This window comes from Dipodomys merriami, unplaced genomic scaffold, assembly GCF_024711535.1.
Source record: "Dipodomys merriami isolate MVZ:Mamm:240054 unplaced genomic scaffold, mDipMer1.0.p SCAF_60, whole genome shotgun sequence".
NCBI classification, from domain to species: domain Eukaryota; kingdom Metazoa; phylum Chordata; class Mammalia; order Rodentia; family Heteromyidae; genus Dipodomys; species Dipodomys merriami.
Window position 1 is genome coordinate 7941163 of NW_027206180.1, and position 27644 is coordinate 7968806.

Genomic DNA, 27644 nt, shown 5'->3' on the forward strand with positions numbered 1-27644 from the left:
CCCAGGACTGAAAAAAAACCCCAAACCAAGATGGCTGTGTCTGTAATTATGTCAAGCTGGATCCTTACAGAGGGGCTGGGCGTCTGTTCTACCCAGGAGAGGAGGTGAATAGCTGGGCTGAAGGCATCCTGTGAGTCACCTGTGTCAACAGGTGATCACTACCTGGGTCAATGCCAGGGCAGATTAGAGGGCTTCAGAGAGAGCCGCTGGCGGGATGGATAGACACAGACACAGACACAGACACAGACACACACATACACACACACACACCACAAAGGCTCTTTGTTGAGGTTGGGACAGCTTCCTAGACATGTCCCAGAAGTCCCGTCCTCTAGAGGGCCTGGAGGAGGGGAATCCTTGTGATGCCCAGCTGCTGGCCTTAGTAGCAGGGACTGCTGGGCACTGGGTAGGATGGGGTTCTGGGAGGCCACCCTAAAAGGGAGCAGCCCCCCTGAGGGACGGGGCCCCGGCCAGCCCTCTTTCCCTCCCCCTGGATGGAATGGGTCACTGTCCATGATGTCCGCAGAGGCTGTGGTTGGTTGTTTGCAGGGAGTTCTAATTCCGCATGGATGGGAGAGGTTCTGAGAACAGTCCACCTCCCCAGACCCCAAATTAGACCCTACTTCTCTGGTGCCTTGTCTTTCTGCTGCAAAGGAATCCTTGGGGGCTGGTGCCTACTGAAGCTCAGCCCCCCCCCTAGCCTTTCCAGAATAATTTCAACACAGCAATTACCCGTGTAATCTAAGTTTCTACCTTTCTGTGGAAAATGGGACCTTGGAGAGACCCTTCCTCTCCTGGTAGGATGAGAGGAGAGCGCCTGTGGTCTGTTCAGGTGACAGCCTTGAAGCAGAGTGCCAGAGCAGAAGGCACAGCCTGGCGGGGCAGGGCATGAGGCGAGAGGGGCCTTCCCGCCCCCCAGTCCCTCTTCCCACCGTCAGGCTCAGGAGCCAGACCCCGGCAGCGCCCGGCTTCACACAGCCCTGCCCCCAGCTCTGCTCTCCTCCCCTCGACCACTCCACTAGGGGACGACCAGGAAGCAGGGAAGGGCCGGGGTGTGGTGAGGACCAGGGGTGTGGTGAGGACCAGGGGCGTGGCTCCCCGCGCCCCGCAGGGGCCTCGGTGGGGAATTCCTTCGGGCCAGGCTTCCGGCTGCCCGCAGCCTCCTCCCGGGACAGAACGGACAGGAGGGGACACCGGCCACACGCCAGGACCGCAGGACGAGGGAGGCTGGGCCATGGCAGGCCCCCGGCACCCGGAGTCCGTGAGCGCCCTGGCCTTGGTGCAGAACAAGCGGCTTCAGGTGCGGCCCGGGGCTCCGGCCTCACGGGGATGGGGAGCGGGGCCCGGGGCTGGGGGCGCGCGTGCCGGGGCTGGGGGCGCGCGGGCCGGGGCTGGGGGGGCGCGGGCCGGGGCTGGGGGGGCGCGGGCCGGGGCTGGGGGGGAGCGCGGCCTGGGGCTGGGGGGGAGCGCGGCCTGGGGCTGGGGGAGCGCGGGCCGGGGCTGGGGGGGAGCGCGGGCCGGGGCTGGGGGGGAGCGCGGCCTGGGGCTGGGGGGGAGCGCGGCCTGGGGCTGGGGGGGAGCGTGGCCCCGGACTGGGGGGGAGCGCGGCCCGGGGCTGGGGGGGCGTGGCCCGGGGCTGGGGGGCGAAGGTCGGAGCTGGGGGGCCGCGGGTCGGGGCTGGGGGGGCGCGGGGCCCGGGGCTGGGGGGGCGCGGCCCGGGGCTGGGGGGGGAGCGCGGCCCGGGGCTGGGGGGGAGCGCGGCCCGGGGATGGGGGAGCGCGGGCCGGGGCTGGGGGGGAGCGCGGGCCGGGGCTGGGGGGGCGCGGGCCGGGGCTGGGGGGGCGCGGGGCCCGGGGCTGGGGGGGGCGCGGGCCGGGGCTGGGGGGCAGCGCGGGCCGGGGCTGGGGGGGCGCGGGGCCCGGGGCTGGGGGGGGCGCGGGCCGGGGCTGGGGGGCAGCGCGGGCCGGGGCTGGGGGGGCGCGGGGCCCGGGGCTGGAGGGGCGCGGGCCAGGGCTGGGGGGGCGCGGCCCGGGGCTGGGGGGGGGGAGCGCGGCCCGGGGCTGGGGGGGAGCGCGGCCCGGGGCTGGGGGGGCGCGGCCCGGGGCTGGGGGGGCGCGGGGCCCGGGGCTGGGGGGGGGCGCGGGCCGGGGCTGGGGGGCAGCGCGGCCCGGGGCTGGGGGGGAGCGCGGCCCGGGGCTGGGGGGGCGCGGGCCGGGGCTGGGGGAGGCGCAGGGCCCGGGGCGGGAGGGGGAGCGCGGCCCGCGCCAGGCTCCAGCGCGCCTCCCCCCCCCCCCCGCCCCCCGCAGACCTTCGCCTTCTCCGTGTGCTGGTCGGACGGCAGCGACACCGTGGTGCGCAGGAGCTGGGAGGAGTTCCGGCGGCTCCAGGTGGGGGTCCCGGCCGGCCCGACGCGAGCCCTGGCCCCCGCCTCGCCCGGAAGCCCGCTGGGCTCTGGGTCACCGACACCCGCGTGTCCCCTCAGAAAGACCTCGAGGAGGCCTTCCCGATCGAGGCGGGGCTGCTGCGGAGATCCGACCGCGTTCTCCCCAAGCTCTCGGGTCAGCGGGCCGGCGGGCGGGTCCCGGTGGCGGGCAGGTCCCGGTGGCGGGCGGGTCCCCGCGGCGGTCCCCCCCCCCCCCCCCCCGCCCTCACTGCGCCCTGTGCCCGCAGATGCCCCGCTGCTGGCGCGCGCGGGGCGCACGGGCCGCGGCCTGGCGCGGCTGCGGCTGCTGGGCGCCTATGCGCGGGCGCTGCTGGCATCGGCCGACCGCGTGTCCCGCAGCCCCGCGCTCTCCGGCTTCTTCTCACCGCAACCCCTGGACCTGGAGCCTGCGCTGCCCGCCGGCAGGTGCCGCACGCGCCCCCGCCCCGTGGGAGAGCTGGCAAGCCCTGCCCCCTGCCCCTGCCTCAGCCCCTCCAGCCTGGTGACCCTGCCCCCTGCCCCAGCCCCTCCAGCCTGGTGATCCTGCCCCCTGCCCCCGCCGCCCCCTCCAGCCTGGTGATCCTGCCCCCTGCCCCTGCCGCCCCCTCCAGCCTGGTGACCCTGCCCCCGACCCCGCCGCCCCCTCCAGCCTGGTGACCCTGCCCCCTGCCCCCGCCACCCCCTCCAGCCTGGTGATCCTGCCCGCCCCGGAGGCGCAGGCCCCGCACCCTGAGGACCCTAGCGGTGCCGCCCACAGCCTGGAGGCCCCGCGCCTGCGCTGCCTGCAGCCCTTCGGCACCCAGGACACGCGGGGCAGGCCCTTCCAGGCGCGGGCCGGCGAGAGCCTGGCCGTGCTGCTGCGGCACCCCTCTGGTAGGGCGGGGCCCGGGCGGGCGCCCCCTCGGCTGGGTCCCGGGTCCCGTGGCCAGAGCTGAGTCCCGACCCTCCGTCCGTCCGCAGGCTGGTGGCTGGTGGAGAACGAGGACCAGCAGACGGCCTGGTTCCCGGCTCCCTACCTGGAGGAGGCGCCGGCCGGCGGGGGCCGGGCGGGTGCGGTGCGGGCTGGCAGCGGTAGGAGCCCGGGCCCGCCCGGGAGAAGGCTGTGGCAGGGCCGGGTCTGTGTCCTCGGGGCCGCCCTGCATGAGGGGGTGGCCCCACAGTGACCCCCCGACATCCACTCTAGGGACGCAGTTCTGTGCCTCCCGGGCCTACGAGGGCAGCCGTGCAGACGAGCTGTCGGTGCCTGCGGGTGCGCGCGTGTGCGTGCTGGAGACCTCAGACCGAGGCTGGTGGCGGTGCAGGTGCTGGGCCCGGCCGGGCCGGATGGAGGGGGGGGGGCGGCGCGCGGCCCACCAGACCCCTGAGCTCCGCCCCTCCCCACAGGCACGGCCCCCAGACGGGTCTGCTGCCCGCAGTGCTGCTGCGCCCCGAGGGACTTGGGGCACTCCTGAGCGGGCCTGCGGTCCTCGGGGACGCCGGGCGACCCGCTCCCCCTGCAGTGCCGGCCCGGCCCGTGCCGGGCGCCATCCAGAGCCGCTGCTGCACCCTCACCCGCAGGGCACTCTGGCAGGACCGCCCTTTGAGGGGGTCTGCAAGCCTGCCAGGAGCCTGCAGTGCACCCCAGCCTCAGGCAGAGGACCCGGTCCTGGGCTCCAGGCTCTAAGGGTGGACGCGCCATCCTCAGGGGCGGAGGAGCTGGATGAGGGTGGGACTCAACCTGCAGGGGCCAGGAGGTGGCAACCCCCTTTTCCTGAACTGAATAAAACTTCTGAGTGACCTAACCGCGTGCCAGTGTGGCCAGGGCACGGGGTAGTGCAGAGCCAGGCCCCTGGCCGAGGCCGGGGTTTTGAACTACACACGGAGCCGTGATTAAAAAAGAAACATGTTTTCTATGTCTCAGAGGGCCGGGGGGCAGCAGGGAGAGAGGGCAGCTTCATGTGGTGCCACAGGAAGTCCAGGAAGGTGGCCGCCTGCAGCGTCCGGCTGAGCCTCTGGAAGTGCCGCTCTGGGGAAGGACGGGGAGTGGTCAGGGGTGCTCAGCGCCCCGCGGGCCGGGTCTGCCCCCCCCCAGCAAGGGTTGTGCCCACACACCAGTGTAAGGCAGCAGGGCCTCCAGCACAGCCCGCACCCCCTCGTAGGCCAGCAGCTCCTCGGGGGCCTCGTGCCGCAGCAGCACGCCCAGCACGGCCTGGGCCTCGTGGCAATGCCGAGAGTTGGTGTTCCACGTGACACAGAAGCGCAACAGGGCCTCTGTGGGCAACAGGGCGGGTCAGGAGCCTTGCCAGGCCATCCCGCCCCGTCCAGCCCTATCCACCACACCGCTCCCCCCACCTTTCTGGTCTCGCCGCAGTCTGAGCACTGTCGCTTCCAGCTTCTCGCAGGCCTCAGGATCCCTCCGGATGGCTGTGGGAGGGAAGGCTGAGCTCAAGGAAGGAGTTTGATGGTCCCCAAAGTACCCCCAGAGCCAACCCCCAGCCACGGACCCTGGATAACGGTCAGCACGGTGTGGGGCCGGTCCAGGGAGATGGCCAGGCCCAGGGCCCGCAGGTAACGCCTCTCATGGAGCAGGTTGTCCAGTTCCTGCTGCCTGCCGGGGAGGAGGGGGGAGAGGAAGGACAGGGCTACTCAGGGACCCTGCTCGGGGCTGAGTCAGAACAGCAGGCCTGGGTCTGGGCACCCCCAGGCCTGAAACCCGCCCAGCCTCAGCGCCCTCATGCCACACAGAGGAGGCAGGGAGAGGGCGCGCTGCGAAGCCCAGGCTTACTTGACTAACTGCTCCTCCCGCTTGGCCTGTTCTTCTGCCTGCTCAGCTTCAGTCACATCCTGAGAGCGGACTGGAGTCAGACAAGGCTCCAGACCCATCCCTCACCCCGCCCCACCCACCCTGGAGCACCCCAACCTTCCAGAGAATGACTCGGGAATCGCTGCCGCCGGTGAGGGCGTGGTCGTCCAGTCGGCTGCAGTGTAGCCCCCAGACCTTGTCCTCGTGGGCATCCAGCGTCCGCACACACTCGTTGTTCTTGATGGTCCAGAGCTTCACCAGGCCGTCGGAGCCACTGGGGTTGGAATCGGGAGAGGCTCAATACTGGAGTCTTCTCCCCGCGGGCCACCCCTCCTGCCACCGGCCCACTCACCTGGACAGCAGCTGCGTGCCGCGATTCACAAAGGCCACTTTAAGGACGGAAGCGTCGTGCCCCTCAAAGGTCTGCAGGGGAGAAGGGCGTGCGTGAGGCACCCGGCTGTGGGGTGGGAGGGCTGGGACAAGAGCGAGCTGCTTACCTTGAGACAGCTGAAGTCCTGCAGCGCCCAGAGTTTGACGGTGCCATCTGCTGAGGCTGTGGCTAGCACCTGGTCCATGGGGGAGAACTGGACACACCAGAGACCGCGTCGGTGGCCCGAGAACACACCCAGCAGCCGGCACTGTGGCAGGGACCAGAGCTTGGCGGTGCGGTCCTGTGAGCCGGTGGCCAGCAGCTTGTCGTTGGGGGAGATGGCCACACTGTTGATGTCCTGGTGACGGGTACAGGTGACAGCTCAGATCACGGTCCAAGCCAGGGCTCAGCCACGCCCACTTCCCAGGGGCCCGCTTGGTCACCTTGTCATGGCAGCGCTGGGTGGTCTGCGCCTGCAGGAGCGCGGGGCTGCCACCTGCGTCTGTGCTCTGAGACAGCAAGGCTTCGGGGAGGGGCCACAGCTTCACCGTGCAGTCCTGGCTGCCCGTCACCAAGAAGGAGTCCTTCAGCCTGCAGCGACAGGAGGGAGGCTCTGCCGAGGACTATCCGCACGCACACCTCCACTCTGGCCTCTAAGCCGCGGTCCAGACCACTAGCCTGTGTCACTCCAAAATGTTTCTGGTCCCCTGCCTGTATCCCTCTGCCCCTTCAACCGTATCCTAATCGGACCCAGGCCATAGCTGCAGGAGTCACTTTCTTTCCCGGACCCTGCTCAGCGTCACCATCTAGAAACCCCTCACAGCAATGAGGACCTACAAGGGCAGCCCAGCCCCCGCCACCTCTCCCCTCCCCAACTAGACTCTCTGATAGCTCTGGGCCCCCGCCCCCTCCGCCCGCCCCCCCCCCCCCCCCCCGATTCAGCCTCCCCCACACCAGGCTACCTAGAACAGGAGATGGTGCCCACGCTATGCGTGTGCCCGGAGCCCTGAGCCACGCAGTCCACCTGGCCAGCTTTGTTCATCCTCCAGATGCGGACGCTCTGATCCTGGGGGCGGGAGGGGTTGAGGAGAGAGGTGGGGCACGGTGCTGCCACGCTGGCGCCCCCACCGGGGAGGCCCGTGCCTCTGCACCTCTCATGGGACCTCACCTTGGCACAGCTGGCAAAGAGCCACCCCTTCCGGAACACATCCAAGGCCAGGACTGTGTCTGGGAGGGGAGTGGGGAGCAGTCAGCAATGGCGCCGGCAAGGTTAGGGGGCACAGGGTGAGGGATAAGGTTCCGGAGCCACACTTGCCTGTGTGGCCGTGCAGGATCTGGCAGGCCAATGTCTGCAGCTCAAACACTTTCAGACAGGGGCTGTTGGAGGCCACGACTACGTGGGAGTCCTTGGGCCCGAGGAACCGGACATCCAGGACCTCCTCATTGTAGCCAGCAAACTATGGAGGTGAAGGGCCTGGTGAGCGGGGAGCTGGGACCCCAGCCCCGGGCCCGTCGGGGCAGGCGCTCACCTGTTTCCGCAGCTGCAGGGAGCGGGCTTCATACAGCAGCAGGTTGTGGTCAGCGGTGACGCTGAGGAGCAGGCCAGCGCCGCGCGCCAGGCTGCAGTGGGTCAGCTCCCGCCCGGGGCCTGGCGGCTGTGGCTGGGTGTACACGCACTGCCCGGAAGCCGCCTCCCACACACGCAGGATTCCTGTGTGAGGACAGGGGCCGCTGGGACTCACACCCCCGGCCCGCCCCCCGCCCCTGCAGCCCGCTCGTGGTCAGCCATACACACCTTGGTCACCAGCTGTCAGGAAGTGCAGGCCCGAGTTCTTCACTCCCAGCGCAGGCACTGGCTCCTCAGGCAACAGCACCACAGCCTCCACACTCTGCGGGAGACCTGGGTTAAAGACTGCAGCCAAGCCACCCCTCCTTCCCAGCCGACTCCCTGGCACGGCCCCTGTGCCCGCCTACCTCAAACACGGGCACGGTCCTTGTGGCCTGGCAACTCCGGAGGTCCCAGACGGTGCAGATCTTATCTCGGCCGGAGCTGAAGAGGAGCAGCTCCCTCAGGTCCAGTGCTGCCCTCCCGCCCGCTCCCTCCGAGGACGGCTGCTAACCTGAGCATGGTGTGGCCGTCAGCACTGAAGGCCAGCGAGGTGACAGCGCTGTAGTGGGAGGTCAGCAGGGCCAGGCACAGGCGGGTCTCGAGGGACCACACGCGGATGGCAGAGTCCGCAGCTGAGGAGAAGAGCAGCAGGCGAGTGGGGTCCGGATGGAAGGCTACCAAACTGCAGGCGGGTTGGGGTGGGTGGTGAGGTACGCGGCCCACGGACGGCGCCTCTGCCCACGGATGGTTCGGCAGCCCCCCCCCCGCCCCCCGCCTCCCCCACTCACTGCACAACGCCTGGTGAGCCTCGAAAGTGGTGTGTCCCGTAGTGCCGCACAACATCCCAGACGCGCACCGCCCCGTCACAGCCTCCTACGGGCACATGTGTGAGGTGAGGGAGGGTGTGCAAGCCCCCCCCCCACAGCCCGCGCACTCGGCTGGGCCCTACCTGTGGCCAGCAGTGTGGAGGTGGGGTCAAAGGCCATGGCGGCCACAGGGGCTGTGTGTACTGCCTTCCACAGGCGGGTCACAGTGCCCTCCCTCCAGGTCCACTGAGCCAGCAGCAGTGCCCGGCTGGCTGTCACAAGCGTCTGGGAGAGAGCACAGTTCAACTGGGTGTGAGGCGCCCTTGTCCCTTGAGGGCCACTCCCCACCCCTGCAACCCGTACCTCATCATCCGGGCTGAGATCAAAGGCAGTGATGTCTTCTTGGTCCTCCTAAGGGAAGAACAAAAACAGAGTAGCATATTAGCCTGCGTCCCTCCTCCCTCCCCTCACTCTCAAACCTGTCCACTCTCCTCTCACCTGCTCCAGGCTCCGAAGTACAGACCCCGAGGCGACATCCAGGACATTGAGTCTGGTGCCACAAATGCAGAAGAGGTGCTGGGCAGTCGTATCCAGCTGGAAACAGAGAGGTGTCAGCCAAGGTAGCACTCAGCACTCAATGCACAGCCCCCACTGGCCTTGAGGCTGGTACCTGTGCTTTTCCACCCTTGTAGAAAGGCTCGATCTTCCGTTCAACAGCATAGCTGGGAAGAAGAGAGGGAAGTGAGTCATCAGTCACCTGCATTTCCAGGCCCCTGATCTGTCGGAGTGCTAAGACCGTAACAGCAACAGAGATCCTGAGGGACAATGAGGCAGTCCTGGGGGTAGTGGAGGGGTGGGACCCAGGGCTGGCTGGTTATCCACAGGGGCCCTGCAGGCTAGGAGAGGCAGGCATCAATCCCAGGGAGGCAGCTCAACACTCCAGTCCTTAGACCAGGGTCCTGGGGGCTCCTTGTTGAATGTGGGAGGCCAGTCCAGGTAACCCAGCCTAAGTAGGGTGAGCCCCAGCACACCCGATCCCCACCATGGTTCTCTCCCAGACTTCCTCACCTGACCCAACACCCCAAAGCAACCCCTCTTTCTTTTCCTCTTCCTCTGCTCCCTCCCATTTTTGGGCATCACCACGTATCTGTCCCCTGGCCTGCAACTCCTGATCCTCCTGCTTCAGGGATTACAGACTTGCACCACCATGCCCAACTGGCAGCCCATTGTTTTTGTGGCCTGCCTCCTGCTGCCATCTCCCCTCTGCCTTTGTCCAGGTTACTGTCGTTTCTGGATGGCTGGTTACTAGTTCCCTTCCAACTCTTTCAACCCTACTGATCATGTCTGCCCACCTTCGGGACAGGCCTTCTGTGGCCTGGTATGTATGTACCATGGGCTCTCCTCTCAGATCCAAAGCCCACCTGCCCCCCCATCTTCTGTACCCCTCCCAATCCTCCAACGGAAGGGCTGTTCAGCACCGAACTTGTCACAACCTAAGCCACTGGGCCGCTGAGGACATGCTTTATCCACGGGCCGAGTGGGTTAGGTTTCGCCGTTTGGGAGGCTAGGAACCAAGGCCTCGGAGACCCCTTGACCACTTCCGCCCCACCCCTACCTTTCCAGAAACAAGGCGACAGGCGAGAGAGCCCCAGCCCGCCCCCACCCAGCCGCCCCCACCCAGCCGCCCCCATTTGTGCTCAGCTCCCCCCCACACGCCCCGTCCCGGGCCACTTCTCTCCATCCTCCCGCTCCGTCTAGCCGGGCGCTGGCCGGCCTAGCCCGACCCCCGGCCCCGCTCCCCGCACCCCCGGCCCCGCTCCCCGCACCCCGGCCCCGCTCCCCGCACCCCCGGCCCCGCTCCCCGCACCCCGGCCCCGCTCCCCGCACCCCGGCCCCGCTCCCCGCACCCCCGGCCCCGCTCCCCGCACCCCGGCCCCGCTCCCCGCACCCCCGCCCGGCTCCGGCTGGCTCTCCCGCCTTCGGTCGCCGCAGCCTCGCCCACGACCCCAGGCCGGCCGCGAGCCCGCCGCCCTCCGGACGAGGCGCCCCCGCCCCAGCTCCCGCGCTCACTTGGCTTTGAAGCCGCTCACTCGGGCGGCAGCCTCAGCCATGCCGCCGCCGCCGCCGACGCCGCGTGAGGGGGTTCGGAGAGTCACACCCCGCACTGCCGGCGAGCCCGGATGACGTCACGACCCGCGACGACTGTGACACCGCGTGCGTCACGACGCCCGGGCCGCCATCTTTGATGTGGGCTGCGTCCCGGCCGGGCAGGAGGCGGGGCCCGGGCGGGCGGGCTGCGGCCTGGCGGACGGCGGGGCCGGGGGCTAGGCCGATCCCGAGGGTCTCGTTTTGTTTGTGCCCCGCCCCAACTTCTCCAAGACAGATGCCCTCCGCGGAGCCTGCCCGGCCGCGCTCCTGCTCCTCAGCATCCTGAGCGTGCCAGCGTGTCCGGTGACAGGCACCCCGGGCCGACAGCCCAGCCCTTCTTCCCGGCGTTGGGAGGCCCCGGGGACAGCGCGGCACCGGCTGCCGGCGCCGGGTGGCGCGCGCGGGGCAGATGACCAGACGGGGGACGCGGCTGCGGAGCCGCGCGTGCGCGGGGAGGGCGGCGCGGCCCGCGGGCCGAGGCGCAGAGACGGGCCAGGCCCGGGCTCGGCATTTATTTCCCCTCTGAATTCACAAGACACCCTGGCCGCGCGGCCCCCACAGCTCGGCCACCACGCTGCCGTCCGAGGCGGCCTCGGCCTCGGGCGCGGCCCGCAGGAGCGCGGCGTCGTCCTCGTCCAGGAAGTTGCCCAGCTGCGCCAGCTGCCGGCGGATGAGGTCGGTGGTGCGGTGCACTCTGCGCACGCGCCGCAGCAGGCTCTGCAGCAGCGCCCGGCTGCGCGTCTGCCGCGCGCTCCAGGCGTCGCGCAGCTCGCGGTAGCAGTTGTGGCGCGCGCGCTCGGCGGGGCCCAGCGTGGCCCCGCAGCCCAGGGGGCAGCGCTGCCGGCCGCCCCGCGGGCAGAGCTGCCGGTGCTCGGCCAGGCCCCCGCGCGGCACGCGCGCCGCGCAGCCCTCGTTGGGGCAGGCGAGCAGCTCGAACGGACACGTGTCCTGATGTCCCTTGCGATGGGCCAGGGCGCACGTCACCGCGCAGCCGGCCTCCGCGTTCTTGCACTGCGGATGCGAGAGAGGCGCGTGTGAGCCCCGCGGGTGGCGGCCCAGGGGCTGCCCGGGCGGGTCTGGTCTGCTGGCCGGGCTTCTTTTTACTGGCGGTGTTCGAGACCCAGCCGAGGTCCTTGGCCTGGCTAGGCAGGAGCTCCACCACCCAGCCGCGGCCCCAGCTCCCATTTTGAAGCCTGATTTCCTAGCGGTGAAGTTGGGGCGTGTGTGTACAGTGCTGCCAGCACTACAAACCTATTTTACTGCCCAGGCAGGGGTTAGGAAACTTGGTAACATCACTCCAGGAGTTCAAGGGAGCCATCCACCCAACGCGGCCAGGTCTGCCCATCCCCGGGCTGCTGTGTGAGGCTCTGCCACCCCCTACGAGGGTGGGAGGAAAAGATGCTCAAGAACTACCTTGACTTCGAGGCGACCAATGGTTTTCCGGAGTTGATTCACATGGACCATCTTTTTCCTTTTCACCTCTTTCCTGCAGCATGGACAGGTGTTTTGTCTGGAAGGAGGCACGGGCCGTGGAGGGGGAGGTGCACATGAGTATTTTCCCATGGGAAAAGAGAACAAATGTGCCAGGCCAAGGTTTCATAGGGGACCCAGATGATCCCCTCTCCAGCTGGAGGAATGAGGGGTTACTGCAGGTAGCTATGGGCTCCAAGGTGGAGGTCAGGGGTTGCAAATACCACCGGGTAACAAGGACCCATACAATGCAGCTGGGCCTCATGGACATTGGTATTCTCTGGGCCACTGATAAGGTCTCCAGACTCACAGCCGCTCTCCCAGCCCCCCTGGGAACCTGATGGCACCTGGCTAACCACCGAAGGATGCACTTCTGGCAGAAGATGTGACTGCAGGGCAACCTCACTGGCCTCTTGAGTACCCCATGGCAGACAGAGCACAGGAAGTTGCAGTCAGGAGGGGTGGTGAAGAGGTTGAGATCATATCCGCCACTCTGCAACGTTCCAGGCCAACATCAAGGCCTGGCTGAGGCCTGGTTCTGGCCTCCCGGTGTTCTCATACCCAGAGAACCCCCAGCAATCTTTGGGCAGGGAGGTGGGCCACGTGAAAACCCCAAGGAGATGCGGATTAGCACCCATTTGAGGTAGAAGGGTGGAGGACCAGAGTCCTCCAAAATTGCCAACCTCCAGCTAGAGCCTTCTGGAAAGTCTCGTCACTCATTCTCTATAGGGAGTGTAACCTTCTGAGTAAGGCCCATCCCTGATGACTGGTGCCCACTGCTGGATATAAGTCTCAGGGCTGGGGCTTACCATGGTCTGGCTAGACAGCGGCTCCACTGCAGCCCAGGGCTCAGAAGCCTGCATTTCACTGCAGCAGTGGGCCGACATCACAGAGGCATTGTCCAGCTCAAGCCAATCACAGCTCCAGTCCTGGGACCCCTGGAACCTTACAGCAGCAAGGCAGTACCAACTTGGACGGGTCATGTATTTCTACCCAAGGCCAATAGGATGAAGTGGATAGCTGTGTCCCCACCCCCAGTGTTAACTGGATGGCCCAACCTCCAAGCACACAGGCAATCAAGACACTACTTATCTTCACTGATATCTACAGCCCCTGGTGTTCCTCCAGAAGGCCTGGCATGGCTCTTCTATCTGCTCAGTTATGGGGAAGGGGCTGAGGAAATTGGCTCCGGCCTGGAAACACATGCTCCTGCGGGTTCAACATGGCTGGAATGCAGGCGGACCCAAGCCTGGGGAAGCTTTAGGAACACACCCCTGTGCTGATAGTGGGAGGGAAACACTGCTTCCTATCCTTCCTGGCAGGCTTCTCGAGTTGGAGACACCGAGTAAGTTTCCAGCCATACTCCCAAATACCTTGTGTGTTGGTCATGGGGTTTGAACACGGCCTGGGTGCTGTCTCTGAGCTTTTTCCCTCAAGGATAGTGCTCTACCACACCTGGGTGCTGTCTCTGAGCTTTTTCCCTCAAGGATAGTGCTCTACCACGACCCGCCTTCCCAGCCCACAAATAATATATCTCAAGCTATTTCCCCAGCACTTGAGCATACAATATTTTTTTCCCTGGTAGCGGGGCCTGAACTCTGGGCCTAGGTGCTGTCCCTCAGCTCTTGAGCTCCAGACTAGCGCTGTCACTTGAGCCCCAAGCGCCTGGTTTACAGCTTTTTTTTTTCTGCTCATGTGGTGCTGAGGAATCGAACCCAGGGCCTCATGCATGCGTGGCAAACACTGTATCAAAGCCACCTCGCAGCCCCGGAGACCAATCTTTCAGACTTTCCTGCGGGGAGGGAGGGTGGCTTTGGACCGCGAGCCTCAGGATCTCAGCAGGCACCAGCCAAGTACCTGTACGGTGTCTAAAGCGGAGTCGGGCCGGCCTGCAGAGACGCCCCCGCCCAAGCGCAGCCTGCGAGGGCGGCGACGGACGCGGCCTGCGGGGAGGGGGCGGGTGGCCATGCACAGAGGACAGCACACACAGACAGGCGGTTTTACTCGTTTATTGCTCCCCCGGCGGTACCGGGCCGGCGGCGGCGGCGGCGCCCTCCTGCGGCGGCTCCGGGCGGCCTGCGGAGAGAAGACGGGGTGAGCGGCGGGGGTGCGGCGGTGCGGGGCCGCGGGCCGGGCCGGCGGCGCCTGTCGGGGCCTGTCGGGGCCTGGGTTTCACGCTCCCACACCGGCAGCGGGCCGTGAGCTGAGGGCCCGGGACGCTGTGGGCGCCGAATCTCACCCGCGGCCACGGCCGGAGCCGGGGGTGATTTTCAACGAGCGCCGCGAGTCCGCGAGAACGAGGCCGAGCCGCCACGGCGGAAACGCTTACCTGGACACGGGAGCTGAGAGCACCGGCGCCGCAGCCGCGCTCGCCTTTATAGGAGACGCCGCGCCGCCGCGGCGAGCGCAGGCGCGCAGGCGCACGCAGAGCGCGGGGGCGGGGCCCTGCCACGCAGAGCCAATCACAGAAGCCAGCGGGCTTCGGGCGTGGGGGCGTGTGGGAGCGCGACGGGCGGGATCTCGCGGTATTTGGCGGGGTATAAATACGCCCTCCGCGGGGGCCTCGCTCTTCTTCTCCTTCTCCGGGAAAACACGTGAGTGTCCCCCGGCGGCGGCGGCGGCCTGGCCTGCGCGAATCCGCGGACATCCGGCCGGGGAGGGGTCGGGTCCGCACCGCCTCGCCCTCCTCGCGCGGGAGGTGCGGTCCGGGACGCCGCTGACGGACGGGTTTTTGTTCTCCAACAGCAAATGGCGGATGACGCCGGTGCAGCGGGAGGGCCCGGAGGGCCCGGGGGCCCGGGCTTGGGAGGCCGTGGCGGCTTCCGTGGAGGCTTCGGTAGCGGCCTCCGGGGCCGAGGTCGCGGCCGTGGGAGAGGCCGGGGTCGCGGCCGCGGGGCTCGTGGAGGCAAGGCCGAAGACAAGGAAGTAAGTCGTGGCGGCGGGGATGCCCGCGGGGCTCGGGGGTGCGCTCGCTCCTCCCCGCGTGTCGCGCGGTGTCCCCCCCCCGGCCCGCGCTGATCCGCTCCTCTCCTGCCCCGGTGTCGCGGTGTCGCCCCCCCCCCGGTCCCGCGCTGATCCGCTCCTCTCCTGCCCCGGTGTCGCGGTGTCGCCCCCCCCCGGTCCCGCGCTGATCCGCTCCTCTCCTGCCCCGGTGTCGCGGTGTCGCCCCCCCCCCTCCCCGGCCCCCGCTGATCCGCCGCTCTCCTCCCCGCAGTGGATCCCCGTCACCAAATTGGGCCGCCTGGTTAAGGACATGAAGATCAAGTCTCTGGAGGAGATCTACCTTTTCTCCCTGCCCATCAAGGTACCGCAGCAGCCAGCCAGTCCCCGGGAGCAACGTTTGGGTACAAGCGGAAGGACTGACTGTCCCAGGGGCCAGCTAGGGCCTGGCCCGGGTCGTCTCTTGGGTGTGGGCATTCGTGTACCGGCAGCACCGGCAAGAGGAATTCACTTGAGGTTGTTCCTGCTCTGCTAGCAATCGGGTTGTGAACGGGCAGGCCGCCACTTTATGCTCAAAATGTCCTTCATTGCAGGAGTCTGAAATTATTGACTTCTTCTTGGGGGCGTCACTCAAAGATGAGGTGTTGAAGATTATGCCTGTGCAGAAGCAGACACGAGCTGGCCAGCGCACCAGGTTCAAGGTATCCGCCAGCTGCCTGAAGGGCTGGGTGAGACTCTCTCATTCTGCATAGTCACACTAAGCCTCATCCGTGTGACTTTCGTACAGGGAGAGAGAGGAAAGAGCTCCTCAGGACTCTGGGGTGGCCTGCCTGTGGTCTCTCTTTCCTGTTGGAGCACAACAGGTTCCACTGGGTGTACTGGGTGTCCTTTATTATGGAGGACCGTGGGTCACCTCGTCTGTCTCTTTACAGGCATTTGTAGCCATTGGTGACTACAACGGCCATGTTGGTCTGGGGGTTAAGTGCTCCAAGGAGGTGGCCACGGCCATCCGGGGGGCCATCATCTTGGCCAAGCTCTCCATCGTCCCTGTGCGGCGAGGTTACTGGGGGAACAAGATCGGCAAGCCTCACACTGTCCCGTGCAAGGTAGGCTGAGGGGTACGTGATGGGGCCTCCTTTAGTCTCCCTCCACGCCTGTCTTACAACTCCTGCTTCCCCCAGGTGACAGGCCGCTGCGGTTCTGTGCTGGTGCGCCTCATTCCTGCCCCCAGAGGCACTGGGATTGTGTCAGCTCCTGTCCCCAAGAAGCTGCTGATGATGGCTGGAATTGATGACTGCTACACCTCAGCCAGGGGCTGTACTGCTACCTTGGGGAACTTTGGTAGGTTTCACGCCAACAGCCAAGTTCTTAGCTCTGCTGGATCACATAGCCCAAACTGGTCTTTAGTCTGGTGGTAGGGTTGGTCTTATCATTTCCCATTTTCTCTAGCCAAAGCCACCTTTGATGCCATCTCTAAGACCTACAGTTACCTGACCCCTGATCTCTGGAAAGAGACCGTATTCACCAAATCTCCTTATCAGGTACTGCTTGTGGGGTTTTTGAGCTGCCTTTGGCTTAGCTACAGTCCAGTTGTCACCATGGCTCTCCCTTCCTAAGGCCGTGTGTGGCAACAAAGTTCTATTTGTCTTTTTAGGAATTCACTGACCATCTTGTGAAAACCCACACCAGAGTTTCCGTGCAGAGGACCCAAGCTCCAGCTGTGGCTACAACATAGAATTTTATACAAAAACAATAAAAGTGAATCAAGCCTGTTAACCTGTCTTTGTGGTTTGAATCTGGGGGTTGATAAGAGGATGCCAGAAACTCAGGCTGGTTGTGTCACCTCATTTATTTAGCAATACAAAGAAGAGGCATCTTCAGGCGGCTGCAGCCTTTTTGGCTGCCTTTCTCTCTTCCAGCATCCTCTGCTTCTGCTTTGCCAAGCACTTCCTGGCAGAGTAATTGGCCCCCAGGTCAAAATCTGGAAAAATGTAGAAAAAGAACGGGTTCGAATCAGCGCAAGTAGAAGAGACCCACTAGACTTTTTTTGGTTAGAAACTAAAGGAACTGACAGCGGCTTTTACTCAATGAGTCACTGGTGGGCAATAAGGCTTACATCGGTCCTGGTAGGCCTTGGACACCTGGGTGAACTGCTCCAGTTCCTTGGCACAGTTCTGCTTGTGGCTCTCTCCTTCCCTCTGCTGGCAGGCTTTAAGTCGCCCCTGGATAATGTTGACAATTTCTTGGTCGACTTTGCTGTTAAAAAGAAAACAAAGGGGGGGGGGCTGGGAAGGTGGCTCAGTGGTAGAGCGCTTGCCTTGCACGCCTGAGGCCCTGGGTTCGATTTCTCAGCACCACATAAGGAAAAAGAAAAAAGCTACCAGTGGCGTTGTGGCTCAAGAGGTATGGTGCTAGCCTTGAGCTGAAGAGCTGAGGGACAGCGCCCAGGCCCAGAGTTCAGGCCCCACCACCGGCCCCCCCCCCCCCAAAAAAAAAAAAAACAAAGGTGGCTGGAAAGGTGGCTTAGGCATGCATGCAGCCCTGGATTCGATGCCTCAGCACCCTATAAACAGAAAAGGCCAGAATCAGCTGTGGCTTAAGTGGTAGAGTGTCAGCCTTGAGCAAAAGCCGCTCAGACAAGGCCCAGGTCCTGAGTTCAAGCCCCAGGACTGGGAAAAAACGCCCTGAAGGACAGGGCTGAGACGGATTGACCTGCCTCACACTTAGGAAATAGTGGCTGGAGATAGGCCGGGCAGGTCACTTACTAGTCCCTTCTCCACTGCATCTCGGCTTCGTACATGCACAGGGCGTCCTTCTCCTGGCACTCGGTGAGGTCGGGCACGCGCCGGTACTGCCGGTGGTAGTAGTACTGCTTGTTCTTGTCTTGCTGCTGCTCTATAAATTCTGCACGCAAGGAGCAAACTCGGCTGAGCTGACTGCGGAGCCTCATAGCCAGCAGCTTCACCCGCGGCGGCGCGGGGAGGGGGGGGGCGCAGCGGGCGCGAGGAGGGGGGGCGCAGCGGGCGCGGGGAGGGGGGGCGCAGCGGGCGCGAGGAGGGGGGGCGCAGCGGGCGCGGGGGGGGCGCAGCGGGCGCGAGGAGGGGGGGCGCGGGGGGGGGCGCAGCGGGGGAGGGGGGCGCAGCGGGGGAGGGGGGGCGCAGCGGGCGCAGGGAGGGGGAGCGCAGCGGGCGCGAGGAGGGGGGGCGCAGCGGGGGAGGGGGGCGCAGCGGGCGCGGGGGGGGCGCAGCGGGGGAGGGGGGGCGCAGCGGGCGCGGGGGGGGCGCAGCGGGGGAGGGGGGGGCGCAGCGGGCGCGGGGGGGGGCGCAGCGGGGGAGGGGGGGCGCAGCGGGCGCGGGGGGGGCGCAGCGGGGGAGGGGGGGCGCAGCGGGTGCGGGGGGGGGCGCAGCGGGGGAGGGGGGCGCAGCGGGGGAGGGGGGGCGCAGCGGGCGCGGGGGGGGGCGCAGCGGGGGAGGGGGGGCGCAGCGGGGGAGGGGGGGGCGCAGCGGGTGCGGGGGGGGCGCAGCGGGGGAGGGGGGGCGCAGCGGGGGAGGGGGGGCGCAGCGGGTGCGGGGGGGGCGCAGCGGGGGAGGGGGGGCGCAGCGGGCGCGGGGGGGGGGCGCAGCGGGCGCAGCGGGGGAGGGGGGGCGCAGCGGGGGAGGGGGGGCGCAGCGGGGGAGGGGGGCGCAGCGGGCGCGGGGGGGGGCGCAGCGGGCGCGGGGGGGCGCGGGGGGGGGGCGCAGCGGACGCGGGGGGGCGCAGCGGGCGCGGGGGGGCGCGGGGGGGCGCAGCGGGCGCGGGGGGGCGCGGGGGGGGCGCAGCGGGCGCGGGGGGGGCGCAGCGGGCGCGGGGGGGCGCAGCGGGCGCGGGGGGGCGCAGCGGGCGCGGGGGGGCGCAGCGGGCGCGGGGGGGCGCGGGGGGGCGCAGCGGGCGCGGGGGGGCGCAGCGGGCGCGGGGGGGCGCAGCGGGCGCGGGGAGGGGGGGGCGCAGCGGGCGCGGGGGGGCGCAGCGGGCGCGGGGGGGCGCAGCGGGCGCGGGGGGGCGCAGCGGGCGCGGGGGGGGCGCAGCGGGCGCGGGGTGCTGTGCCGCCGGCCTCGCCCCCGGCCTTCGCCCCCGCCGGGCCTGCTGCGGGGGGCGGCGGGCGTGGAAGGGGCCGCAGGGCTCCGCACCCCACGAGCCGCTCGCCGGCCGGGGACCGGGGGCGGACGCCGGGTCGCGGGCGCGGGGTGCGCGTACCTCTCACCAGGGTCACGGGCCAGTCCACGAGGAGGTCAAAGGCCCTCGTCATGTAGGGGACGGGGTTGAGCGGCGAGGGGTGCGGCGGGGGCGCCGGCGTGCGGCGCGGGGGCTCGGGGTACACATCCTTGTCCCAGGAGTCCGGCATGGCTGCGGCGGGCGCGGACGGCGGCGGATCGCGGGGCCGGTGACCGCTGGACGCCGCGGCCCGGACGCAGGAGCGCGCAAGCGCGGGCGCGGGCGGGGGCGGCTACTGCGCCTGCGCCGGGGGCGGCGGCGGAGGAGGAGGTGAGGTTGGTCGGGGGAAAGAGCGGCCGCGCGAGGCACCACGGGATTGAGGCTCGTGTCGCGCGCGCCACCTCGTGGCACCTGTGTTATTGCACCCGCCGCCAGCCCTTTGGGAAGTGTATGGGCCTGGCCCCGGGTTCAGCTACACAGAGGCAGGTAGACAGCACACAAGAAGTCATCAGCAATGAGGAACAACGAACACCCTGCTCGTCCAGGAAGACTGGAGGATTGCCCAGCGCCTCCAGCCTGCTCTGGCTCCCCCGTCCCTGCCAAGGCCCCTCTTGAGCTGGCTGATGCTGGTAAACTTAGGGGCTGCTGTGGGTGGAGGAGGAAGGGGGCGTGGGAAGGGGGCTTCTCCACCCCACTCCCACACAGGGTGCTCTGGGCCGCTCCTGTTGTTTCCATGGCGGACCGACCCTCTGTGCTCCACAGCAGCCCACGGAGCAGGGCTGGCCGCCACCTGCCGTGCACCCTGGCTGGTGTCCCGGGAGGGCACATGTCACCTCCTATCCAATGTCAAGAGGCCAAAGGCACCGAGGCTGCAGTCCGTGAAGCCGCTTTAGAATCTAGAATCGCTGATACAAACGTCAGATCTTCAGATTACAAACTGACAGGTCAACGGATCTGACTATGCAGCAATGCAAAATCTGCCTTCCCGGGGGCTGAGAAGGTGGCTCAGTGGTAAGAGCACTTGCCTTGCATGCCTGAGGCCTTGGGTTCGATTCCTCAGCACCACATAAGAAAAAAGCCGGGCCAGGCGCTGGTGGCTCATGCCTGTAATCCTAGCTACTCAGGAGGCTGAGATCTGAGGATCGCGGTTCAAAGCCAGCCCGGGCAGGAGAGACCATGAGACTCCTATCTCCAATAAACCACTAGAAAACCGGAAGTGGCGCTGTAGCTCAAGTGGTAGAGTGCTCGCCTTGAGCTGAAGAGCTGAGGGACAGCGCCCAGGCCCAGAGTTCAAGCCCCACAACCGCCAAAAAAAAAAAAGAAAAGAAAAAAGCCGGAAGTGGCGTTGTGGCTCAAGTGGTAGAGCGCTAGCCTTGAGCTGAAGAGCTGAGGGACAGGGCCCAGGCCCAGAGTGCAGGCCCCACGACCGGACCAAAAAAAAAGAAAAAATCCACCTTCCCTCGTGCTGTTGTAGGCCCTGAAGAACTCCCAGACTACACAGCTACAAGACACAAGGTCATAGAGCCATGTTCTTGGAAATAAGCTAGCTGGGTGCCATGGAGCACATCTCCGCTATGCCAGAGGCTCAGGCGAGGATAGCTTCGGACCACAGAGGAAGGAAGTGGCGGCCTGGTCCAGGTGTCCCGACTCCAGGCTGCCCTCCAGTGCCCTGCCTCCACTTGCTCCTGGCACCAGAGACCATGCTGGCCACGGGGGCTGACCGCCAGAGGCTAAATCTGGGATCTGGCTGCCGTGTGTCCTGGCTCTCACTCGACCTCCGGCTGGTGGCAGGGAGGTCCCTTCCTGCCTGCGGGGACAGCCGCCATGGTCAGTGGGCTGGAGCCCGATCAAACTGGCATTTCTGGGGAGGGGGACAGGGGCAGCACTTCCTGCAGGGTCCGTCCTGGGGCTGGAAGTTTAGAGGACATGAAGGGCCAGGGCTGGGCTGTGGGCAGAGAAGGGGCAAGAAGGCCACCTGGCCAGGGCTCAGGGTTCATTCTCACCAGTGGATCCTTCCCAGAGCCCCCGGTAGCAGGTGGCTTGGGAGTGAGGAGTCCCCACCCTCAACATCTCAACCCCTCTCTCGGTCCGGGCCACAGGTGGGTGGGCAGCCCCGGGGGCTCTGAGAGCCTCTTTCTTGTTCCCCCAGTCTCACCGGAAGTTTTCTGCGCCTCGGCACGGGCACCTGGGCTTCCTGCCCCACAAGAGGAGCCGCCGGCACCGGGGCAAGGTGAAGACGTGGCCCCGGGACGACCCCAGCAAGCCCGTGCACCTCACCGCCTTCCTGGGTTACAAGGCGGGGATGACTCACACGCTGCGCGAGGTGCACCGGCCCGGCCTCAGTGAGTGGCTGCTGCACGTGTGTGTGTGCGTGTGTGCATGCACGCATCCGTGTTCGCGCATGCAGGTGTACAGCCTTCCAGGTGTCAGCTCAGAGGAGTCAGAACAGGGAGAGCGCTGGTCCTCGCTGAACGCTCTGGGGTTCAGTCACCCCTACACACGAGATAAAGGCACAGAGCTCCGAGGCCCGGCTCAGAGCCCGGGACGTGGGGCTCCTGGGCTTAGAGCCCCTTTGGGAGGTGGGTGCTGGCAGCTTGCTTTTCCTTTTGTGATCATGGTAGCATCACAGGTAGGCATGGGAAGTGTCGCTTCCCAGGAGCCCCTCCTCAGCCCCCAGACGCTCAGGCCCGCCCTTCTCATGGCCCTCCTCCTCTCCCTGTTGTACTGATACACTTGCCAGGCAATGTGACGGCCCCCACCACGGTTACTTCTCAGTGGCATTAGTACAGGTTTCCTGGCTTGCTCAGGTCTTCTCCCATTCCTCCCTCCTTTTGACCCCTCTTTCCCTCCCTTCCTTCTGCGCTCCCTTCTTCCCTTCATTCTTTCCCTCCCTACTTCCTTTCTTTCACTTATTTGCTGCTAGTAGGATTAGGACTCAGGGCTTTATTTCACTTTAAAAATATGTATTTCAAGCCAGGTGCTGGTGGCTCACGCCTGTCACCCTAGCTACTCAGGAGGCTGATCTGAGGATCACAGTTCAAAGCCAGCCTGGGCAGGAAAGTCCATGAGACTCTCATCTCCAATAAACCATTCAGAAAACTGGAAGTGGGGGGCTGGGAAGGCGGCTCAGTGGTAGAGTGCTTGCCTTGCATGCCTGAGGCTCTGGGTTCGATTCCCCAGCACCACATAAGCAAAAAGAAAAAAAAGCTGGAAGTGGTGCTGTGGCTCAAGTGGTAGAGCGCTAGCCTTGAGCTGAAGAGCTGAGGGACAGCACCCAAACCCAGAACTCAAGCCCCATGACCAACCAAAAAAAAAAACATGTATTTCAGGCTGGGAAGGTGGCTCAGTGGTAGAGTGCTTGCCTAGCATGAATGCAGCCCTGGCTTCAATTCCTCAGCACCACATAAACAGAAAAGGCCGGAAGTGGCATTTTGGCTCAGTTAGTAGAGTGCTAGCTCAGGGACAGTGCCAAGGCCCTGAGTTCAAGCCCCAGGACTGGTCAAAAAGAAAAAAAGAATGAACCGGGAGTCTGGCTCACACCTGTAATCCTAGTTACTCAGGAGGCTGAGATTTCAGACTCACCGTTCAAAGCCAACCTGGGGAAGGATAGTCCACAAGACTCTTATTTCCAATGAACCACCAAAAAGCTGGAAGTGGCACTGTGGCTCAAAGTGGTAGAGTGCTCTTCTTGAGCAAAAAGAACTCAGGGACAATGCTGAGGCCCTGAGTTCAAGCCCCAGGACGGACACACACACACACACACACACACACACACACACACATGCAGGCATGCACGCACGCACGCACATGCACACACGTCAGGATGCTCTCTGCAGGGCGGCCTCCCTGCCCGAGGGCCAGGGCCCATGCTCTACCTGGTGGCCCCGTGGCCAGCTCTTCCGCTCGCTTCCTGTGGGCCTCAGGACCGCCCCTTCACTGCCCTGTCCCTGGGTCTCATCCAGAAATTTCCAAGCGTGAGGAGGTGGAGGCGGTGACGATTGTGGAGACGCCGCCGCTGGTGGTGGTGGGCGTGGTGGGCTACGTGGCCACCCCGCGCGGCCTGCGGAGCTTCAAGACCATCTTCGCAGAGCACCTCAGCGACCAGTGCCGCCGCCGCTTCTACAAGGACTGGTGAGCCGCGGGGCCAGAGGCGGTGGTTTGTGTGGCCAGTAGGATGTGTGTGCTCATGTGTATGTGTGTTTGTGTGTCTGTCTTCACTTCAGTGAGAACTGAACACATAGTAAAGTACTGGGGAGGAAATTGTGGTCAAGGAGAAAGGAAGAGGATATTCCAGTCTCATCTGATGACACTGCAGAGTTGACTGAGCTTCCTAGCACCGCAAGTGAAAAGAACAGTCAGCCAAGAAGCTTTTTTTATGTGTGTGTGTCATGGGGCCTGAACTCTGGGCCTGGGCGCTGTCCCTCAGCTCTTCAGCTCAAGGCTAGCGCTCTACCACTTGAGCCACAGCGCCACGTCTGGCTTTTTCTGCTTATGTGGTGCTGAGGAATGGAACCCAGGACCTCATGCATGCGAGGCAAGCGCTCTACCACTGAGCCACCTTCCCAGCCCCACCAAGAAGCTTTTGTACGTAGAAAGAAAGGCTTCCTTAGGCCTCTCTGCTCCCTGGTGGGAAAGGCCTACCTGCCCCAGGAGCCTGTCCTGCACCCCAGTTCTCACTTGATGGAGACCCCAGCACCACACTCTCCTGACCCTCTATGAGAGGAGCCGAGTGCGGGTCCCGGTTGGTGCGGCCTGTGTGCCGGGGGCCAGCCGGCCAGGCGCTCTCTGTCCCTGGCCCTCTGCTGCCAGCGGGGCGGGGATCCCGTCGCGTGGCTGTCCTGAGGACAGGGTAGGGGAAGGTGCAGAGTGTTTGGCACAGGGCACAGGACCCGCCAAATGTCAAGCCGTCCTGTTTCTACCGTGCCCTGGCCTCTTGTCCAGGGGCTTCAATCCCCGCAAACTTCCGTTTCTTCACCTCTGGAGTGGGGATGGTGTTTTCTACCTTCCGGATTTGGGCGAGGGTTAGACATGCTGTGTGCCACCCCTGAAGCATGACACCTGTGGGCAGCACCCACCACTGGCCTTAGAAATGTTAACAACGCTGGGCATGGTTGCTCATGCCTGTAATCCTGGCACGCTCAAGGTCAAGACTAGCCTGGGCTGAATATTGAGACCCTGTTTGAAAAAAGAAGAAAAAACAAAAGGAAGGAAATAGGAGACCGAGGTTCCCTTCAGACGGGGGTAGGGTGGAATGGTGGCTGTGGTGAGGGGTTGGGGCTGGGGGGCTCTGAGCGCTTCCTGTGTGCGGCGCAGGCACAAGAGCAAGAAGAAAGCCTTCACCAAGGCCTGCAAGCGATGGCGGGACGCTGCCGGCAAAAAGCAGCTCCACAAAGACTTCGCGGCAATGAAGAAGTACTGCAAGGTCATTCGGGTCATTGTCCACACCCAGGTCAGTCCCCCTCCCCCCCTCCCCCCTCCCCCGTCCCCAGCAGCCTCCAGGAGCCTGACAAATGTCTGCCTAAAAATACCAGGAGCCGTGGGCACAGGCCCAGGGGCTGGCTGCCCAGTCCCGGGATGGGGTGTTGAGTGCCAGGGTCCACCAGCCGTGCCCCTCTACTGAAGGTGGTCCTGAATTACTCGAAGGGTCCCGACCTCCAGCCTGAGGGCCGGCCGCACCGGGACCTGGCCTTGTGTGGGTGGGAGGCAATTCTGGAAGCGTCCTGGGTGTGTGGTCTGGGGGAAGACAGGGACTGTCTCACTGGTAGCTGGTGGGTGAATCGTGGCTTCCTGCCCATCCCCAGGGCAGACTCGGGGCAGAGGCCTGGGGCAGGGACCACGCTGTAGGGCTCCAGGCTCCACAGATGCTTCCTGAGCATTACACCGAGATCTAAGTCTTGTGTCCCCCACTGCTTCCCTGCACACGGGCCGTCCATGTCAGCCGGAGTCCACTTACAAAGATGAGGCTCGGGCCTCCGCTCTCCTCTGTCCCTGCCCCCTCCTTTCCCTCCACCATCTGTTCATATTGACCTCCTTTCTGTCCCACCAACTCCTCAAGATCTTCTCTGCCGCAGGGCCTTTTCCCAGGCTGCTCCTTTTGTCTAAAGGGCCTAGCGAGTAGCTCCCTCCTGCTATTCCTGTCACTTCTCAGAGGGTACCTCATCACTGCAGCTGAAGCACCCCCCCCAGCCCGCCAGCCCGCTGGCCCTCTCCAACAGGGACGTCTGCCCGTCCCCCCAACTGTCCGTCCCCCTGCCTGCCTCTTCCGAGCTGTACCCGCGGTGCCTGGCGTAGACCCGGCCCGTGGCTGGGGTGCGCGGAGGTGGGGCCGACTCCGTCTCCTCGTCCTGCAGATGAAGCTGCTGCCCTTCCGGCAGAAGAAGGCCCACATCATGGAGATCCAGCTCAACGGTGGCACGGTGGCCGAGAAGGTGGCCTGGGCGCAGGCCCGGCTGGAGAAGCAGGTGCCGGTGCACAGCGTGTTCAGCCAGAGCGAGGTGATCGACGTCATCGCCGTCACCAAGGGCCGCGGGGTCAAAGGTAGGGTCGGGTGGGGGTTCCGGCCCCTGAGACGGCTGCCCAGCGGGGGGGGGGGGATCGGACAGGCCTCTCAGCCACCAGCCCCTGCCGTCCGCAGGGGTCACCAGCCGCTGGCACACCAAGAAGCTGCCACGGAAGACGCACAAGGGACTGCGCAAGGTGGCCTGCATTGGTGCCTGGCACCCGGCCCGCGTGGGCTGCTCCATCGCCCGGGCCGGGCAGAAAGGTTACCATCACCGCACAGAGCTCAACAAGAAGGTGTGTGCACAGCCTGCGGAGCCCGCGCCACTGGGCGGAGTGGGTACCAGGCAGGCAGACGAAATACCCCTACCAGGGCCTGAGCCACAGCGCAAGCGCTGACGGGCGTGGGCATCCTGGACACACACCGCCCTCACCCTCCCTCCTTCTCGTGGCAGATCTACCGCATCGGCCGGGGGCTGCACGTGGAGGACGGGAAGGTGGTCCGGAACAACGCGTCCACCAGCTACGACGTGACTGACAAGTCCATCACGCCGCTGGTGAGCGTGGGCAGCCAGGCTGCTCTGGGGGGCGTGGCATGCAGTGGGGGGCCCAGACGCAGCGGGGCGCGGCTCTGCTCCGGGAGCTGGAGGTGTGTGTGCACACCACGGCCAGATGGGGCTCAGCGGCCTGCCAGGCTGTAGCCGGGATTCTATACTGTTAAGTGAGACGATGCAGGAAAAGGAGTTAGCCTGGGGCTCAGACACGGCCCCCGTCGGCGTTGGAGCGTGAGAGTGGCACCCCTGCTCCTGGAGGTTACTCAGGGCTCCTCCTAACACAGCCCCGCTTGCGGGATTCTCCCAGGGCTCCCGGCGTCAGCCCCTGAGCTGGCCTGGCCTGTGTCTGTCTGCTCTGAGCCCCGTCCTCCTCCCCTTCCTCAGGGCGGCTTCCCACACTACGGGGAAGTCAACAACGACTTCGTCATGCTGAAGGGTTGCATCGCGGGCACCAAGAAGCGGGTCATCACGCTGAGGAAGGTCAGCGCAGGCTGGGGGCAGGACCCCACGGTGGGCAGGCCTGGACATCACGTCTTGTCTCCTGGCCTGCTCTGGGTGGGTTTTGGCGGGAGGTGACCCGAGGGGAGGGGAAGGGGAGTCTCTGGCCTTCACGCCTCCTCTCCTGTGGACCCCCAGTCTCTCCTGGTGCACCACAGCCGCCGGGCGCTGGAAAACATCGAGCTCAAGTTCATTGACACCACCTCCAAGTTCGGCCATGGCCGCTTCCAGACAGCCGAGGAGAAGAGAGCCTTCATGGTACACTGCCCCCCACCCCCAGGGTCACTCCTGAATGGGTGGCAGGGGGCGGGCAGGGGTCACCCCAGCTGGACTGAGGGGGGGCGGGCAGGGGTCACCCCGGCTGGACTGAGGGGGGGGTGGGCAGGGGTCACCCCGGCTGGCCCTGGGGGGGGTGGGCAGGGGTCACCCCGGCTGGGCTGCGGGGGGGCGGGCAGGGGTCACCCCGGCTGGACTGAGGGGGGGCGGGCAGGGGTCACCCCGGCTGGGCTGCGGGGGGGCGGGCAGGGGTCACCCCGGCTGGACTGAGGGGGGGCGGGCAGGGGTCACCCCGGCTGGGCTGCGGGGGGGCGGGCAGGGGTCACCCCGGCTGGGTTGCGGGGGGACGGGCAGGGGTCACCCCGGCTGGACTGCGGGGGGGGGGTGGGCAGGGGTCACCCCGGCTGGCCCTGGGGGGGGCTGGGCAGGGGTCACCCCGGCTGGCCCTCGGGGGGGGGCTGGGCAGGGGTCACCCCGGCTGGCCCTCGGGGGGGGGCCGGTCAGGGGTCACCCGGGCTGGCCCCGGGGGGGGGGTCGGGCGTCCAGCCGGGCTGGCCCTGGGTGGCTGTGGTCAGCGGTGCATTCCGGGCAGGACGGTGACTAAGGCTCCTCTGCCCTCCGACGCAGGGCCCCCAGAAGAAGCACCTGGAGAAGGAGAGGCCGGAGAAGGCGGGAGACCTCTAGGCCCGGCGCTCCCCGCCCGCCGCACCCGGCCCCGCCCCGGCCCCGAAATAAAGTCCCGAGGCTGCACTGCCCCGTGTCTCGGGGTCGCGAGGCGCGGAAAGGCCGGCGGAGGGGGGCAGCGGGGGCTCAGCCGCGGGGCAGCCCGGGGGAGAACGCGGCGCCGCGGGCCCGGCCAGGCGCGGGGGCTCGAACCCCGGAGCGCGCCGGGAGCCGCGGGGCGGGGCTCCGAGGGAAAGGCCCTGCGTCGGTGGGCGGGGTCTGCGGGAGAGGCGGAATCTGACAGGTCCTCGGGAGGGGGCGAGGCCTCCTGGTGGCGGAAACCGGAACCTGGTCCTCGCGGAGGGCGTGGCCTCTGAGGAGGCGGGGCGAGGGCGGTCGCGAGGCGATTGGCCCCCG

The 27644-nt window shown here is 66.3% G+C and overlaps 6 protein-coding genes, 1 long non-coding RNA gene and 2 other non-coding genes across 10 annotated transcripts; 4 read left to right on the top strand and 5 right to left on the bottom strand.

The window, feature by feature from the left end:
- Positions 1-1162: 1162 nt before the first annotated feature.
- On the top strand, positions 1163-4193 carry LOC138814493 (NADPH oxidase organizer 1-like). The gene is made up of 8 exons (XM_070003390.1): positions 1163-1300; positions 2307-2387; positions 2483-2558; positions 2671-2848; positions 3111-3295; positions 3383-3493; positions 3606-3723; positions 3806-4193. Exons 1-8 carry the CDS (start codon positions 1235-1237, stop codon positions 4083-4085), a joined length of 1095 nt encoding a protein of 364 aa, XP_069859491.1. The 5' UTR covers positions 1163-1234; the 3' UTR covers positions 4086-4193.
- A 98-nt stretch (positions 4194-4291) lies between these two features.
- LOC138814494 (transducin beta-like protein 3) lies at positions 4292-10146 on the bottom strand. 2 transcript variants are annotated; one of them, XM_070003391.1, is made up of 22 exons: positions 10060-10146; positions 8660-8711; positions 8488-8583; positions 8353-8400; positions 8133-8274; positions 7972-8056; positions 7695-7865; positions 7549-7624; positions 7370-7463; positions 7104-7285; positions 6890-7031; positions 6743-6801; positions 6537-6640; positions 6018-6165; positions 5702-5932; positions 5557-5627; positions 5322-5478; positions 5187-5245; positions 4906-5009; positions 4754-4825; positions 4514-4672; positions 4292-4427 (listed from the first exon to the last, which is right to left on the bottom strand). In XM_070003391.1, the coding sequence occupies exons 1-22, from the start codon at positions 10098-10100 to the stop codon at positions 4312-4314; spliced, it is 2409 nt and encodes an 802-aa protein (XP_069859492.1). In that variant the 5' UTR covers positions 10101-10146; the 3' UTR covers positions 4292-4311. The 2 variants fall into 2 exon arrangements, with proteins under 2 accessions (XP_069859492.1, XP_069859493.1); XM_070003392.1 differs by lacking the exons at positions 8353-8400; positions 8488-8583; positions 8660-8711; positions 10060-10146 and having other exon boundaries at positions 7695-7815; positions 8133-8221.
- A 153-nt stretch (positions 10147-10299) lies between these two features.
- On the bottom strand, positions 10300-12432 carry LOC138814495 (RING finger protein 151-like). The gene is made up of 4 exons (XM_070003394.1): positions 12417-12432; positions 11955-12100; positions 11551-11647; positions 10300-11148 (listed from the first exon to the last, which is right to left on the bottom strand). Exons 1-4 carry the CDS (start codon positions 12417-12419, stop codon positions 10666-10668), a joined length of 729 nt encoding a protein of 242 aa, XP_069859495.1. The 5' UTR covers positions 12420-12432; the 3' UTR covers positions 10300-10665.
- Positions 12433-13600: 1168 nt separating this feature from the next.
- Positions 13601-13981, bottom strand: LOC138814496 (uncharacterized). Its single transcript, XR_011368019.1, has 2 exons — positions 13937-13981; positions 13601-13683 (listed from the first exon to the last, which is right to left on the bottom strand). It is a non-coding gene; the product is annotated as an uncharacterized lncRNA (long non-coding RNA).
- Positions 13761-13886, bottom strand: LOC138814696 (small nucleolar RNA ACA64). The gene has a single exon (XR_011368054.1). It is a non-coding gene; the product is annotated as a small nucleolar RNA ACA64 (small nucleolar RNA).
- Positions 13982-14110: 129 nt separating the features above from the next.
- On the top strand, positions 14111-16319 carry LOC138814657 (small ribosomal subunit protein uS5). Its single transcript, XM_070003782.1, has 8 exons — positions 14111-14201; positions 14353-14532; positions 14822-14911; positions 15141-15248; positions 15480-15653; positions 15729-15888; positions 15997-16088; positions 16202-16319. Exons 2-8 carry the CDS (start codon positions 14356-14358, stop codon positions 16280-16282), a joined length of 882 nt encoding a protein of 293 aa, XP_069859883.1. The 5' UTR covers positions 14111-14201; positions 14353-14355; the 3' UTR covers positions 16283-16319.
- Positions 15281-15412, top strand: LOC138814694 (small nucleolar RNA SNORA64/SNORA10 family). The gene has a single exon (XR_011368052.1). It is a non-coding gene; the product is annotated as a small nucleolar RNA SNORA64/SNORA10 family (small nucleolar RNA).
- Positions 16320-16378: 59 nt separating the features above from the next.
- Positions 16379-19001, bottom strand: LOC138814658 (NADH dehydrogenase [ubiquinone] 1 beta subcomplex subunit 10-like). The gene is made up of 4 exons (XM_070003783.1): positions 18781-19001; positions 17313-17451; positions 16664-16803; positions 16379-16528 (listed from the first exon to the last, which is right to left on the bottom strand). Exons 1-4 carry the CDS (start codon positions 18926-18928, stop codon positions 16425-16427), a joined length of 531 nt encoding a protein of 176 aa, XP_069859884.1. The 5' UTR covers positions 18929-19001; the 3' UTR covers positions 16379-16424.
- A 1454-nt stretch (positions 19002-20455) lies between these two features.
- Positions 20456-27318, top strand: LOC138814656 (large ribosomal subunit protein uL3-like). The gene is made up of 10 exons (XM_070003781.1): positions 20456-20565; positions 20888-21080; positions 22701-22869; positions 24052-24187; positions 25089-25275; positions 25373-25533; positions 25692-25793; positions 26175-26270; positions 26427-26546; positions 27192-27318. Exons 1-10 carry the CDS (start codon positions 20563-20565, stop codon positions 27246-27248), a joined length of 1224 nt encoding a protein of 407 aa, XP_069859882.1. The 5' UTR covers positions 20456-20562; the 3' UTR covers positions 27249-27318.
- Positions 27319-27644: the final 326 nt, after the last annotated feature.

Bases quoted from the DNA above. Each gene is read 5' to 3' on its own strand.
- LOC138814493 (XM_070003390.1), top strand. From the start codon at position 1,235: ATGGCAGGCCCCCGGCACCCGGAGTCCGTGAGCGCCCTGGCCTTGGTG. The intron at 2,559-2,670 runs GTCAGCGGGCCG...CTGTGCCCGCAG, and splicing joins CGTTCTCCCCAAGCTCTCGG to ATGCCCCGCTGCTGGCGCGC. The intron at 3,724-3,805 runs GTGCTGGGCCCG...CCCTCCCCACAG, and splicing joins CGAGGCTGGTGGCGGTGCAG to GCACGGCCCCCAGACGGGTC.
- LOC138814494 (XM_070003391.1), bottom strand. From the start codon at position 10,100: ATGGCTGAGGCTGCCGCCCGAGTGAGCGGCTTCAAAGCCAA. The intron at 6,641-6,742 runs GTGAGGTCCCAT...TCCCGCCCCCAG, and splicing joins TCTTTGCCAGCTGTGCCAAG to GATCAGAGCGTCCGCATCTG. The intron at 6,166-6,536 runs GTAGCCTGGTGT...CTGTCGCTGCAG, and splicing joins GGCACCATCTCCTGTTCTAG to GCTGAAGGACTCCTTCTTGG.
- LOC138814495 (XM_070003394.1), bottom strand. The intron at 11,648-11,954 runs GTGCCATCAGGT...GCCTCCTTCCAG, and splicing joins ATCCTTCGGTGGTTAGCCAG to ACAAAACACCTGTCCATGCT. The intron at 11,149-11,550 runs GTAGTTCTTGAG...TCGCATCCGCAG, and splicing joins TTGGTCGCCTCGAAGTCAAG to TGCAAGAACGCGGAGGCCGG.
- LOC138814657 (XM_070003782.1), top strand. From the start codon at position 14,356: ATGGCGGATGACGCCGGTGCAGCGGGAGGGCCCGGAGGGCCCGGGGGC. The intron at 14,533-14,821 runs GTAAGTCGTGGC...TCCTCCCCGCAG, and splicing joins GCAAGGCCGAAGACAAGGAA to TGGATCCCCGTCACCAAATT. The intron at 15,249-15,479 runs GTATCCGCCAGC...GTCTCTTTACAG, and splicing joins GCCAGCGCACCAGGTTCAAG to GCATTTGTAGCCATTGGTGA.
- LOC138814658 (XM_070003783.1), bottom strand. From the start codon at position 18,928: ATGCCGGACTCCTGGGACAAGGATGTGTACCCCGAGCCCCCGCGCCGC. The intron at 16,804-17,312 runs GTAAGTGACCTG...TCTTTTTAACAG, and splicing joins ATGCAGTGGAGAAGGGACTA to CAAAGTCGACCAAGAAATTG. The intron at 16,529-16,663 runs GTAAGCCTTATT...ACATTTTTCCAG, and splicing joins CAAGGCCTACCAGGACCGAT to ATTTTGACCTGGGGGCCAAT.
- LOC138814656 (XM_070003781.1), top strand. The intron at 25,276-25,372 runs GTAGGGTCGGGT...TGCCGTCCGCAG, and splicing joins CAAGGGCCGCGGGGTCAAAG to GGGTCACCAGCCGCTGGCAC. The intron at 25,534-25,691 runs GTGTGTGCACAG...TTCTCGTGGCAG, and splicing joins GCACAGAGCTCAACAAGAAG to ATCTACCGCATCGGCCGGGG.